Source organism: Pipistrellus hanaki (assembly GCF_964339955.1).
Source record: "Pipistrellus hanaki genome assembly, chromosome: 5".
Classification (NCBI taxonomy): Eukaryota; Metazoa; Chordata; class Mammalia; order Chiroptera; family Vespertilionidae; genus Pipistrellus; species Pipistrellus hanaki.
In genome coordinates this window covers 82,618,470-82,633,616 of record NC_140507.1, presented here as the reverse complement: position 1 = coordinate 82,633,616, position 15,147 = coordinate 82,618,470, and the positions used below count along the sequence as shown (strand labels likewise).

Here is a 15,147-nt window from a genome sequence, read left to right as displayed (position 1 = left end):
TTATATCCTATCTTTAGACTTCCTATTACAATAGCTGTGTATATTCATATACAAATTTTTTCCAGGTTTCCCTGGTTGATGTGTGGCTCCACAGATAGTCATCCTGTACAACAAAGGGTCTCAGATTCAATTCCTGGTCAGGGCACATACCTGGGTTGGGGGTTTGATCTCCAATAGATAAGACAACCAATCAATGTTTCTCTCTCACATTAATATTTTTCTCTCTGTGTCTCCTCTTCCTTTCCTCTCTCTCCAGAATTCAGTTAAAAAGCAAATCCTCAGATGAGGATTAAAAAATATTTTTTTCTAGGTTGATAGCCTTTTTTTCTCTCTCTCTCTCTGTTTTAATAGTAGCATGACAGTCTTTTAAGCCCATTCACATAAAATTTTTCTACAGTTGGATACTTGAAATATTTCCAATTTTTTAAAACTGCTATGATCATTTTGTATCTAGGATATTTCCCCCATATTTTATCTTTTTTTAAAGAATAGAGTCCTAAGAAGTGAAATTACTGAATTTTAAAAAACACAAATGTTTTATGACTTAAAAGACAAAAGATAGAAAACCAAACCACTTTCTGAAAGAACTGTGCCTACTTGCATCACTACTAATAGTGTCTACAAAGTTCCATTTCACCATACTCACACCAGCTTCATTGGGTTTTTCTTTACATTAAAAAATTAGACAGGAGGAAGGTAAGAGTTCATTTCGGTTTAACAGACAACACTCTGCTGATTAATAGTGATGGGCATTTGTGAATGCTAGCATTAACTGATAGTATAATATATATGAATTATTAGAAACATGCCTGCCATGTAGTAGGTGCTCACTAAATGATGGCTATTATTATTGTTGCTGTAGTTTTCATTAATGCCCAAAGTCTGATGACTCTCAGCCTATACCTGCTTTCTCAGCTCCTCAGCCCCTCCAAACCATGGTTTTCCAATTACTTGGGGCATTCCCAGCTTGATGATATCTCAGAAAAGCTTCTTCTTCCCTGTGGAGATACTCTACCTAAACCCTTGGCTGTGGTGTTCTCTACTGCAGCGTTTTTCAACCGCTGTTCCGCGGCACACTAGCGTGCCGCGAGATGTTGCCTGGTGTGCCGTAGGTGCAGACAAGACAAGAATTTTATAATTTTTCACTATTTTGTTTACTTAATATTTCATAATAAAGTAATTATAAAATACTTTCTTTGTGTTTATTTGATTCCTATTCAAGAGAATTACTTTATATATAGTCAATATAGGCACAGAGTTAAATTTTTTAACATTTTCTAATGGTGGTGTGCCTCGTGATTTTTTTCATGAAACAAGTGTGCCTTTGCCCAAAAAAGGTTGAAAAACACTGCTCTACTAGACACAGTTTTGCTTCGCTGGTGGCTGCCTCAGCCCTCAGAGTAACAAAACTGCACTTAGGATGGAGAGCATGGTCGCAGAAGTGTCGCTTGGACTCCAAACTGGACTCTACCTTATGCCCAGAGTCTTGTAACTTTTTTACCACAATTAGTTCCTCCATTTTTGGGCCCTAAGTCCTTCTCTCCATGGAGACTCAAGCCACAGGGTGTATAAAAGGTCTGAAATTCCATGCTCCCTGCAGTAGACAGAACAAAGCCACTCCCCCACCCCCACCACCCACCCAGATATATTCACATTCTAATCTTGGAACCTGTGGATGTGTTAACTTACTTGGTAAAAGAAAAAGAAAAAAGAAAAAAGAAAAAAAAGACTTTGCAGATCTGATTCAGTTCAGGATCTTGAAATGGCCATATTATCTTGTAATATCTGGATGGACCCTGTTGTGGGGTCGAACCCTGGGTTCAAAATAAGACCACTGGAGGCTGATTAATTAATTAAAAAAAGCAGGCAAGGATTTATTGAACTGGCCAGGACAGCCACAAGAGCACCACACGCAGGTGGACTCCAAATGACTGCGCTGTTTCAGGGATAGGCAATTCCTTTTAAAGGTTTAAACCGCAAGAATTTTCCTTTTGTTCCTAAATCCTAAAGACTAAATTCTAAAGACTGGGGACAGCCCGCAGGGTCGGTTACCAGTCACATCCTGCTGGACATTGGAATGTGGCCCTATCTTGCGATAGTGATAACACAGAAGCAGAGCTCAGCGGTTAGACTCTAAAGGTTATCTACAGTTTCTACCCCCGAAGCTACTGAGTCAGTGGGAATCAATCTCCTGTGGTCCTGGCCCCAGGCAAGGGAAAATTGCCTTAGCCTCCAGGTCTCCACCTGGAAGCTGAGGTAAGTACCTCCTGTTTTAATCAGATGCAAGAGCCAGACTTAGCAGGGTTAAAATTCAAACAGCAGTTTTTACCAAAGTATGGTTGCCACTATATTTCAGACCCAATGTAATTACATCAGTTCTTATAAGTGAAGGAGAGAGAGAGAGAGAGAGAGAGAGAGAGAGAGAGAGAGAGAGAGAACGAACATGTAGGTGGCCTCTTGGAGCTGGAAAAGGTAAGAAACAGATTCTGTCCCAGAGTCTCCAGAAGAATTGCAGCAATGCTGAGGCCTTGATTTTTAGCCCAATAAGACCACCAAGATAATAAATCTGTATTGTTCTAAGTCATTAACTTTGTGGTCATTGTTTTAGCAGCCATAAGCAACTCATACACCCACCCAATGTCCTTGCCTCCTCCCCCTATTTCTCTTCCCAGGTTTCTTTAAGGGTCGTTCCACCTTTTTGCCCTGAATTGTAAGTCCCTAAGCTAATTCATACAATTAGGAGTGTCCCACCAGTCCCACAGTTAGGACACTTCTGCTTCTACTTTTGCTCATTTAGTGGTATTTGTTCTTTTTGTAAATTGTGTACGGTCTTTCCCCCACTGACTCTTCTTTTTTTTCCCTTCCACTTTCCTTCTCCTTCCTCCTTTTCAGTTTTTTCTCTTTCCTTTCTTTTTCCCCCCTTTAAAAATTTGATCTTCTTTACCTATCTGTTTTATCAGAAGAAAACGAGACCTATGGTGCCATTTCGAAATCCCACAATGAGTAATTCTCTCTCACGTGGGTAGCCATCCATTTGTCATCCAACCAAGGAATGTTTACTACTTGGGGGAAAATGGCGACTGAGTAGGCAATCCTATCGTGTATCTCGTCCCAGGGCCAGACTAGAAATACAACTGAATTGGAGAATATTCACTCGGAATTAACAAAAGAGGCCCAGCTGAGGAGGCGACTTACAGTAACGAAGGACAGAAGACACCTGGAGACTGGTAGGAAGGGCGGCGAGGTTGCATGATGGGTGGTGGCAGGCTGGCGGGCCGAGAGGGAGAGGAGGAAGCTGGGTTGTTGGGAAAATCTGTTCCCTTAGAAAAATAGAAGCCCAGGCTGAGCACCGGAGCTGCATCCCTTGGTGGCAGACGTAGCATCCAACTGTGAGAAGGAAAAGCCACAAGGCTGCCGGCTGCCAGGGGTTCTGGATCGGAGACCCCAGCCACGAAAGGCAGCCCCCCAAAAAGGCGTCCCCCCTCCAAAGGTGGCCCCCTAGAAAGGCAGCCCCTGAGAAAGGCGATAGCAGCGGGCTGCTGGTGGGAGCAGAAGCCGAAGTTTTGTTGTTGTTTTTGTTTTGTTTTGTTTGTTTTCAATCTTTGAACCCAGAACACAGGAGTTTTCAGTTGCAACCACTCACCCAAGGCTTTGGTGCAGGGAGGGAGGCATGGACTTGAGGTGCCTAAGGAGCGGCAGGGGAGGGAAACAGGGCAGGGAGACATGGAAAAGCAGTAGCCAGAAGGGTTGCATTGGGTCGATCATAGACTTCCAACCCTAAAACGACCATTTCTCCACCAAGGAGCTAGCCCAGTAGCCTCAGGGCAGGAGACATAGCCTGCAATTAGAGCTTTGCAGAGAGAACAAAGGCAGAGGCCACGTTTATAGGTCTAAAGTTCCAGTGTTTCCCAAAGTTCTCTTATGATGAGAATCACCTGGTGGAGTTGTTAAAACACAGATTCCTGAATCCCAACTAAGAAGTGCTAAACTAGAATTTTTGGGAACATATAGGTAAAATTGTATACTTAACTAGTGCTCTAAGACAGATTTTATATACAGAGCACTAAGTTAGGTATGCAATTTTACCTATATGTTCTCAAAAATTCTAGTTTAGCACTTCTTAGTTGGGATTCAGGAATCTGTGGTTTAACAACTCCACCAGGTGATTCTCATCACGAGAGAAGTTTGGGAAACACTAGTCTAAACAGTCTCAAGGAACCCTCAGTGGCTGGATTGGAAGAGGGAACCAGACTGATAACAACTCCAGGGTTCCAGCTGATCCACCATTGGTCTCCGTACAAGGATCTCTGTCCAGCCAAGGACAGACTAATATTTTGGGCCACTCATGGAGGAGGAGCTCTGGGACAGGGAAATACATCCATTATATTCCCCGAAAGCAAAACAGCCCCAGCCCCACCCAAAGCCCTGTCAGAAACAGACTCATGAGTGATTAAGATTGGCATCTGGCTGGCAGGCAAAGAGGGCTGTTAGGCCCTTCCTGCTTGCAGCCAAGGCCTGTGGAGACAAACACAAAAAGTGAACTGATGGATTTCTTGGAGCTACCACCAATCAGGGTGCTACCCACCAAAAACACCGTGCCTGACAGTGGTTAGCACCTAAGTATCTAATAGGAAGCCCAGAATTAACAGAACAGAAGAGTGGGGTCCTAAGTCAGCTTCTATTGGGCATTAAAACACAGCTGAGCCCTGACCGGTTTGGCTCAGTGGATAGAGCATTGGCCTGCGGACTGAAAGGTCCCAGGTTTGATTCCGATCAAGAGCATGTACCTTGGTTGCAGGCACATTCCCAGTAGGGGGTGTGCAGGAGACAGCTAATTGATGTTTCTCTCTCATGGATGTTTCTTGACTCTCTATCCCTCTCCCTTCCTCTCTGTAAAAAAAAAAAAAAAAAATCAATAAAATATATATTTTTAAAAACACGCAGCTGAAGTGAACTTTTTTTATTTTTTGCACCTTTTTCTTCCTTTCTTTTCTTTTTTTTTTTACCTCCCATTTTTCTTCTCCTTTCTTCTTTTTAGTTTTTCTCTTTCCTTTCTTTTTCCACCCTTTTAAAATTGATCTTCTTTATCTGTCTGCTTTATTGATTTGTTATTATTCTAGTCTCTGTTGGTTTGTTCATATATCTAATTTCCTCTTCCCTGCTCCTACTCAATTTCCTTTTCTCTTCTTCTTCAATGCTCATTTTTTTTTTTTTAATCTCTCTTCTGTTGCTCTTTTCTTCTTCTCCTAATTTTTGAACTTGTCTCATTTTCTAAATTTAGGCTTATCTGATCTATCCTATTTTCTCTTTTTCATATTTTTTCTTATCTTCTCATTTTTCTTCTCCCTCCTCTGTTCTAAACCATGGTGTTTTTCCTCTATTCCTCTAATTTGTTAACCTTACTTTTTAATTTAATCTCTGTACCTATAGATTCCGCCCCCCCTTTATTTTTTTCTCTGTGAGTGTGTGTTTGGTTTCTTTTTTTTCTTCTTTTTTAAAAATTATATTTTATTGATTTTTTTACAGAGAGGAGGAGAGAGGGATAGAGAGCTAGAAATGTTGATGAGAGAGAAACATCGACCAGCTGCCTCTTGCACACCCCCCACCGGGGATGTGCCTGCAACCAATGTACATGCCCTTGACCGGAATCGAACCTGGGACCTTTCAGTCCGCAGAGCGATGCTCTATCACTGAGCCAAACAGGTTTTGGCGTGTTTGGTTTATTTTTCTGTTTGTTCTGTTGTGTGTTCTCCTAATTTCTCCTCCTTTTTTTTCTATCATTCTTGCTCTATTTTCTCTTTCCTAATTCTCTTTTCTCTAGTGGGCACTTTTGTTGGAGGTATAGGGGTCTTGTATACATTCTTCTTTTGTTCTTTCTATGTTGTATATTGTCTTGAATTTTATGCTGTTCAGTCAGCACCTCCACAATGGCTAACACAACATGGTAGGGAATGAGCTACATAATCAGACACCCTGAGAGGAGACTCCATCCATGAATAGGACAATAACATTGAAGACCCAACTATAACAGGAGAACCCAAATATCTCAAGTAGTGGGCCTTCCTAGAACACCCAGCCCAGAAGAACTGAGAGACTGCACTGCTGGGTCCCACAAAATATCTACTACATAAGACCAACCCAAAAAATCTGGGTGGCATGGCAGTTTTATCTAATACACATGTGTCAAACACAAGGCCCTCGGGCCAAATCCAGCCCGCCAGGCCTTGCAATGTGGCCCGCACCGCACTGTCATCACTGCACTCCGCTGTCAGTTTATGACATTGTCAGTTTATGACTGTTCAGTAAACCATTCGGCCCGCGATTTAGGCTGGATTTTAGATTTTGGCCCCTTCTCTGATTGAGTTCGACACCCCTAATCTAATACATAGAAACAATACAAAAGAAGAGCAAATATTGGGAGACAAAGAAACAACCCCCAAATGAAAGAAAAGGACGAATCAATTAAATGAAATGGATGCAAGTAATTTGTCAGAGAAATAATTCAGATTAATGGTTTTAAGGATGCTCCAACAGCTGGATGATAAGTATGAGCAATTCAATGAGAATTATAAGGAGCTGAATAAGAAATACACCAACGTGAATAAGAAATACACCAACGTGAATAAGAATCAAGAGGAAATACGAATGGCATAGCTGCAATAAAGAACACAATGGGAAGTTTCAACAGCAGACTAGAAGAAGCTGAGAACTGAATCAGTGAGTTATAAAAGAAGGTAGAAAAAAATATCCAAGCAGAGCAGTAGCTGGGGGAAAAAAAATTAAAAAGCAGGAGGAGAGTTTAAGGGAGCTTTGGGATAACATGAAATGAAATAACATTTGCATAATAGGAGTGATTGAAGGAGAGGAAGCTGAGCAAAGAATAGAAAACCTGTTTGAAGAAAAATAACAGAAAACTTCCCTGACTTGAGGAAGAAAAAAGTTACACAAGTCCAGGAAGCAAGAAGGTCCCAATCAAGATGAATCAAAAAGACCTATACCAAGACACATCATAATTAAATTGGCAAACATAAAAGACAAAGAAAGAATCTTAAAGGCTTCAAGGGAGAGACAGAAAGTCACCTACAAGGGATCTCCCATTAGGATATCAACTGATTTCTCAACAGAAACACACCAGGAGAGATCAATGGGGGAAAGGGGAGACATATGTAATACTTTCAACAATAAAGATTTAAAAAATAAAAATGTAAAAGATATCTATAGGGAAATTTTTTTGGTCAGGATTTTATTTAAGAGGATGGACTGAATAAAAAAAATAAATTTTAGCCAAAACCGGTTTGGCTCAGTGGTAGAGCGTCTGTCTGCGGACTGAAAGGTCCCAGGTTCGATTCCGGTCAAGGGCATGTACATTGATTGCGGGCATATCCCCGGTAGGGGGTGTGCAAGAGGCAACTGGTCAATGTTTCTCTCTCATCGACGTTTCTAGCTCTTTATCTCTCTCCCTTCTTTTCTGTAAAAGATAAATAAAATATATTAAAAATAAATAAATAAATAAATAAATAAATTTTATATGAAGAAAGAAAGAAAGAGAGAAGTGTTTACTAGAGGCTATTGTAGGCCAGACATGGGGATAATATTGGGATGCTAGTGCACAATCTATGACTTTATAGAAGCCAAGGATGTTGAATTTTTATGGCTTGAGAATAACATGTATAGATTATTAAATATTTATTTTCTTTGGCCCCTTGGGTGTTCTAAGATTTGCTTCTTTTCAGAAAGCAATTGGGAGCATGGGAGCTTCTTTGACTAAGTAGCAAGGGACAGGAATTGCATTCTGGTTCCATTTTGTCCTCCAATTTGTATTCAGACTTAGGCAAGAGTTAAAGAGTTTGATGATAGATAAGCACAAATGAGAAACAGTGCAGCCCAGTGCGTCTTTGCTTAGGGTAATCTCTCTTCTCCCTTTCTCCTCTCCAGTCCTGCTTTCCTGCCTCTGACGCAGGGAACTGAGGGTTCCAATTAAATTTTTGTGGACAAAGGGCAAGCTGGGCTTCCTCAGATAACAGCTGGCAATAAATCCATCAGCACATCCACTTTCGGAGAACAGTCCCTGCTGAACTGCTAACAGCTGCCAATATCTCGTTGAGTACCTCACACAAGATGGGCTCTGCGGTAAGAAATTTCTCTGGACAAATTTAATCCTTCCTTGTACTTATGTCTCTCAAAAGAGAATTTTTATTCTAAAGTAAAGTTTACTACTAATTAGTTAGCAAATGCTTGCTTTTGTTTTGTTTGTTGGTATTTTGGGGTTTATCGTTAGGGTACATATTTTGAACCATTTTACATCTTTCAGTTTTCCTTTGTTTTCCTTTTAGCCTCTTTACTTCCTTCCTTACAAATTCCAAATAAATTTGTATTTAGAAATGCCTTGTTTATACAGGATCTTAAGTGACTGCATGCATTTTCTGTTTGAAACTTAATGGGATTTGGTTCACTGGGGACCACTTGCTTGCTTAGAGCTGTGCTGTGAATAATGTTCTTCTTCCAGGCCTGATCTTATAACGTAACAGAGAGTAGCTCAGTGCTTGGGATACTTCCAACACTGGAGGCTGACTATTGAATCCCAGTGAAAAACACTTAACATTCCTTTTTGTACTATGAAAATAGTCAATAACAAAACATTTACAAATTACGGAAGAAATGAAAAAGAAGATAATTTAAGCATCAGTTATAATAGCTGGCATTTGGGTATGTATCTTTCTAATATTTTAAAAATGTGCAAATCAATTTCTTATATAACTGAAATCAAGCTATAAATACAGTTTAGTATCCTTTTTAAAACTTGACATCATATTAAGAGCATTTTCTAAGTCATTGAAATTGTTTGGAAACATGATTTTAAGAGCTGTTTATATATCTCCATTAAAATGTTTCATTTACATTATATGAATAATTCAAAATTTTGTCATTTTAAACCTAAATTTTGGACTGTACTCCTGATCATTTTCTAAGGATATGTTCTTAGAAGTAGAGTTACCAAATAAAAGGATATCCAATCATTAGAGCCTGATGCATTTCATGGCAGTAAACTATTTTAAAATTTGTATGACTGGTATTGTTGATACCATAACAGAAGCCATATAAAAGAAAACAAAAAAATTTCCAGAAACTGTTATTACCTGAAGACAATACAGCCCACTGCATCTTTGCTAAGGTAATCTCTCTCTCTCTCTCTCTCTCTCTCTTCCACAATACAGTTACTTAACAAAATAACAGTTTAATAAAATGCTGTTACTCATTGTTGACTAATGATGACATGAAATCCTAAATAGAAAACTAATCATGAATGTTAATATTTTATTTACACATAGTAACACATCATTCTGAGCAGGGATTTATAGTTTAAGCTAAAGGATAGGAGTACTTCCAGTACCACAGAGCAAAGGGAGGTGGTGGGATACATGCCTACAAATTAAAAAGTTTGGATTTTATTCTAGCTTGACACCCATTGTGTGACCTGAGACAAACCTCCCAGTGTGGGTCTCAGATTTCTCATCTGTGAGAGGAAAGTGCTGGTCTAGGTCAGTGTTTCTCAGTTGGCAGCATGAGTCACACTTGTGGCCCATGAGGTATTTTTGTGTGATGCATAGAGACAGACATAATTTGGTTTTGGCATGGCACATAAAGTTATTTTTTAAAACAAGCATTTCAGTTTGTTATTTTACATGGATTTGGAGGGAAAGATTGCAGAAGTAATAGTGTAAGTAATCTTTGGATACGATGTGATCATGGGAGTGATAGACAGGTGTCTGACACTTAAGAAGGAGCAAGGTGATCTCAAGAATCCTCGTCCTATGCTGGGTAGAATTCCAGTTATGAGAAGCTGGTAAGCAGTGATTGGCAGGCCCGCTGGGAACGAGGCAGGGTTATTAAGCGGTATAAGTTGTGAACAGAGCTCTGATCAGGTGGCTCAGTTGGTTGGAGCATCCTCCTAAACACCAAGAGATGGCAGGTTCTCTTCCCAGTCAGGGCACATACCTAGGTTGCGAGTTCGATTCTAAGTTGGGGTATGTATGGGAAGCAACCAATCTATGTTTCTCTCCCACATCCATGTTTCTCTCTCTTTCTCTCTCTCTCCCTTCCTCCCTCTAAAAATCAATAAACATATTCTTGAGTGGGAATTAAAAAAAAAAAAGTGAATAGAGACAGGCATGGAAATGTTTCCAAATTCCTGCAACTCTGTACTTTTTATTTAATAGTGAGTTTCACTGGTCTGGGCAGACTTCCCCCTCTACTGAAAAGACTGCTGAAACGACCTGCATTGTCACAGGACCTTCCCTAAGAACCTGGAAGAGAAGACCCTCAGCCCAGTCCTCACCATGCTCAGAGCTGTCAGGGATGCCCCTCAGCATTGGCTGCAGGAGGGGAGAGAGTCCAGGAAGCTGGTGCTGGTGGTTGTGTTCGTGGCTCTGCTCCTGGACAACACGCTGCTTACAGTGGTCGGTACGTCTAGGGTCTTGGTGTCAAGAATAATTTGCTCTGGGCCCAGCAATACCCACCCCTCTAGCTTTCAGCAGTGAATGGACTGTCATGCTTGAAACGGCCCAGAAGTTTCTGGGAATTGGAGGAGACAGCAGGAAATGGAGTCTGAAGCTTGGCAACCATTGCTGAAAGTTCCAGGGGTTCAAAAATAAGGAGATTCAGGAGTATCTGACCAAAAAAGAGAGACTGGGACCAGAACTGGTATTATTTCCTCCTCCTGCTCTCTTTCCAAGGTGCTAATAACTCCAAGTGGCCTCTGGGAGGCCTTCTCATTGTTGCCTCCCCAGCTTCTGCTCCATCAAAATAGCATACTTTACATGGATACCCAGCTTTGTATCAAAACCTACCTTTCTGGTAGTTCATTCCCTCAGAGTCCTGCTTTATTTAGTTGGTAGTTATTCATCTTTACATTTGGCTATGCCAGTGTCTAAATGAGTGCTAATGTGTTGCCCCTCTTGGGTAAAATATCTGCTTTGAAACAAGAATCTTTCTGAGACAAATCATTAACCCAATAGAGTCAGTTCTCAATATGTGGTAGTTTTGCTCTCTAAAGTTGCTCCAGACTGAATTTAGCCAATACTGAATCATTGCTCCTAGGGGAACTATATACACACACATCCCATATAGATTATAATCTTACATCCTAAAAACACCCATCCTGGTAGTGTGTGTGTGTGTGTGTGTGTGTGTGTGTGTGTGTGTATGTGTTTTAAAAAATACATTTTATTGAGTTTTTACAGAGAGGAAGGGAGAGGGACAGAGAGCCAGAAACATTGACGGTAGAGAAGCATCACCTCCTGCACACCTCCTACAGGGGATGTGCCTGCAACCAAGGCACATGCCCTTGACTAGGGCAGTCTGTGTTTTTTTTTAAAAAAAACACAACAATATTTTTTTTTTTTTTATTGATTTTGGAGAGAGAGGAAGGAAGAGGGAGAGAGGTAGAAACATCAATGAGAGAGAACATCAATCAACTACCTCCTGCATAGCCCCTACTGGGGATCGAGCTTGAGATCTGGGCATGTGCCCTAACCAGAGTTGAACTAGTGACCTCCTGGTGCATGGGTCAGTGCTCAACCATTGACCCACACCTACTGGGCAGTTCTTTTTTTTTTTTTTAATATTTTAATGTTTCAGGTATGGGATATTTAATATTATATTATTTTCAAGTGTACAGAGTAGTGATTGGACATTTATATAACTTACAAAGTGATACCCCTCTAAGTCTAGTCACCTGGCATTATACACAGTTATTACAATACTAGAGGCCTGGTGCATGAAATTTGTGCACTCAAGGAGGTTCCTCAGCCCAGCCTGTGTCCTCTCACAGTCTGGGAGCCCTTGGGGGATTTCCAACTGTTGCCATGAGCCTGGCTTCTGGCTGAATGGTGCTGCCCCTGTGGGAGTGCACTGACCACCAGGGGGAAGCTCCTGCATTGAGCATCTGCCCCCTCATGGTCAGTGCATGTCATAGTGACCAGTCATTCTGCTGTTTGGTCAATTTGCATATTAGCCTTTTATTATATAGGATTATTGATTGTATTCCCTATTCTGTATTTTACGTTCCCATGACTAATTTGTAACTACCCATTTGTACTTCTTAATCCCTTCGCTTATTTTCACCCAGACTCCCCAACCTCCCTCCCACCAGGCAACCATCAGTTTGTTCTCTGTATCTATGAGTCTGTTTCCTATTTTCTTTACAAAAGAGAAAACAAGGTCTGGAGAGCCGGCCTCGTCCAACCTCAGCTGGGAAAGTCAGCATCTGGTGACTCAAAATTTTCCCCTCTCTCTGCACGCATGTCTGAGAAAACTCATGACAGGTCTGCAGGTATTGACTTTGTGGTAACTAATAAATTTTAGCAAATAGGTGAATTAGCCAATATGGAATCTATGAGTGATGAGGACCAATTGTATGATGGCTGAGATCCAGGTACTTGAGCTAATAGTATAATGTGGGTGGGCACAATATATTATTGGGATTCAAATCATGTCACTTAGACACCTGCCTTGAGCATGAAACTGAACCTCATAGCAATGACCCTGGACCTACTAGTGGTAAAAAGACAATGTGTCCTTAGCCCTCACCACATGTCCTTCTTGACTTTCAGTGCCCATTGTGCCCACCTTCCTCTATAACACAGAATTAAAAGAAGTCAACACTTCTCTGCACCTCAGCACTGCCACAACTTCCCAGCACGCCCTCACTTCTCCTGCCTTTTCTACCATCTTCTCCTTCTTTGATAACAACACCGTGGCTGTTGAAGAAAGTACTCCCAGTGCCACAACATGGACAAATGCCACTTCTGGCACCATCGCCCCTCCAGTCACAGAGGCCATCTCATCCCATAAAAATAACTGCTTGCAACACTCAGAGTTCTTGGAGGAAGAGAACATACGAGTCGGGCTTCTGTTTGCTTCAAAGGCTGTGATGCAACTTCTGGTCAACCCATTTGTGGGACCTCTCACCAACAGGTATCTCCGTGGGTGCTCAGGAGTTCAGGAATAAGAGAATGGACTAGGCATCCTAAAGATGGTTAGAAGGGAGAAAGAAGGAAACTCTCTTGTCTGCACCCTGGGATACTCAGCTGTTAAAAAAGCTGGTTACCCCAAGGGATAGCATGATGTTGATGAAATGCCATGGGCTTCCAATTTTCTTAGTGATGCAAGGACTAGAATACCAAGAAGGGAACCATGAAGAGAAGTATGCCATTGATGTTTATTTTAGTGTCCTAGAACTTGGCTCCCATAGGATAAGGATGGGAATGGAACAGGCCTATTATAAGCTAGAAAACAGGCTTCTTAGCAAGTTGTGCTTGGGATTGCCTGATTTCTCAAAGCGGTATACACTTTGACTAGGCTATCCTTTCTGGAAAAGAAAATTTTGACCCTGGTCTATGGGAAACTTTTTATGTTTGTTTACTTGCTTATATGCAGTCACATGTCATATCCATTCTCTACACCTGCACTCAAATAAATGAATTTCTCTTCCCAATGACATGAAAATACATAGTCCAAATATATGGATACCTACTGGAACTGTATCTTTTTTTTTTTAAATTCCCTTTTAGGATTGGATATCACATTCCCATGTTTGCTGGCTTTGTTATCATGTTTCTCTCCACACTTAGTAAGTAATTTGCTTCCTCGTTTCTTCCCTTCATTGATTACCTTTGATTTTATCACATGTGCTGCCGGGAAGACAGCAGGGTCAAGCTAGCTCAGTGGCCTATGATACTGATTTAAATGCTTTGCACCTTCTGGTATGGGGACTAGAGCAATAATGGCAACTCAGCCTGTTTGGAATTTGTATATTCTGCTATAGAAGGTACTTCACTTTCTTCAGCAAGGGAAAACTGTGAAGGCTGTTTTGCTGTGTATGTTACAGTGTGTGTGTGATTCCTTAGGTGAGTTCAGAACAAACCTCGCGTCTTTGAGAAGAGGCCATATTATTTTTTTCTATGAAAAGGTAAAGGACAACTAAAAAAGAATCTAAATTGGACAAGAGCAATTGGAAAAGTCCCCAAAGTCTGCTGCCTTCAAATAAGAATGAAAGGTCAGGAAATGTATTAACTTAGGAAAGTAAATTTGCTAAAGAAACAAGAAGTAACCAAGAAGTGTCCCTAATAAAATAGAGATGGAATAAGAGCAGTAAGTGGGGAAAAAAGTCTGGAAATTGACCCTGAGAATTAAAATAAGCAGAAATGAATGAAGTGGGGTTCATGCAGGAAAGGCAGCCTATGGACCCACTGCTGACTCTCTGACCGGAACCACAGACTTTCTTATCCCTCCAGTTTTTCTTACCACCTTTCAGTTACTACCTTTTTATTGCTTCTCCTCAGGCATTCTTCCCTTCCAGCACAGGGCTTGCCTCCTGTCTTAACAGGAGTTTGTCTCATTCAGGGCTAAGGCTGCAAAGTGCAGGAGCTGGATGAAGCTCTGTCTTAAGCTTACTTAAGACAATTCTAGCTGAATCAAAGAAAATGAGGATATTCACGTTAGACATGTTTATTGAACTTCTGGGGGCTCAGCCTACACTAACCAGTACATTAAAAATGAATAGTTTACTCTGTTTCATCAAATGAGACATAATTCATTCCACGAAAGTTGATGGCAAACATCACTGTAGGTTTCTAGTTCCCCAGGACTTTATGATGCTGTTATTGAACCAAAAGAGTTTGTCCACCCAGAGTGAGAGAGCCAAACCCTAAACACTGAGAACTGCAGGGGAGAAATATTGGCTATTTTATTATGAATGGCACCACTCAAAGGCCCAAACTCTCTGGTGGTATGTAGGGTACAGTCATATAGGGCAAAATCACAAGACACTGTGGGTGAGGGGGCTCAGGGTCATGCTAAGAACTGATTGGTCCGAGAAGAGGTAAGAGTAATAAATAATTTTTTTGTAAAGGCTATAGGAAGAACCAACCTTGAACAGACTGGAAATCAGAAGGCCTGGGAGAGGGCCCTGGAGGCCAGGCAAGGAGAGACCAAGTGTGTGCATGTTTGTAGACAATGTGATCATGTCGGGAAGAAATAAAGAGCTTATGAGACACCAAACAAGGGAAGACATCTGTAATGAATGGGCAAAGGGATTTCAGTTCTGCTGATGCAGACACTCTGGGAAGGAGTCTTCTGTCTTTCGGG

At 41.1% G+C, this 15,147-nt stretch overlaps 1 protein-coding gene across 1 annotated transcript in view; it reads left to right on the top strand.

The window, feature by feature from the left end:
• Nucleotides 1-3,088: 3,088 nt before the first annotated feature.
• Nucleotides 3,089-15,147, top strand: part of SLC18A1 (solute carrier family 18 member A1) — a 29,887-nt gene continuing 17,828 nt past the window's right edge. Inside the window, exons 1-5 of the mRNA XM_084883797.1 lie at nt 3,089-3,227; nt 7,936-8,130; nt 10,218-10,461; nt 12,612-12,975; nt 13,572-13,630. Coding sequence (XP_084739923.1) covers nt 10,338-10,461; nt 12,612-12,975; nt 13,572-13,630 — 547 coding nt within the window. The 5' untranslated portion in view covers nt 3,089-3,227; nt 7,936-8,130; nt 10,218-10,337. The remainder of the gene's footprint in view (nt 3,228-7,935; nt 8,131-10,217; nt 10,462-12,611; nt 12,976-13,571; nt 13,631-15,147) is intronic.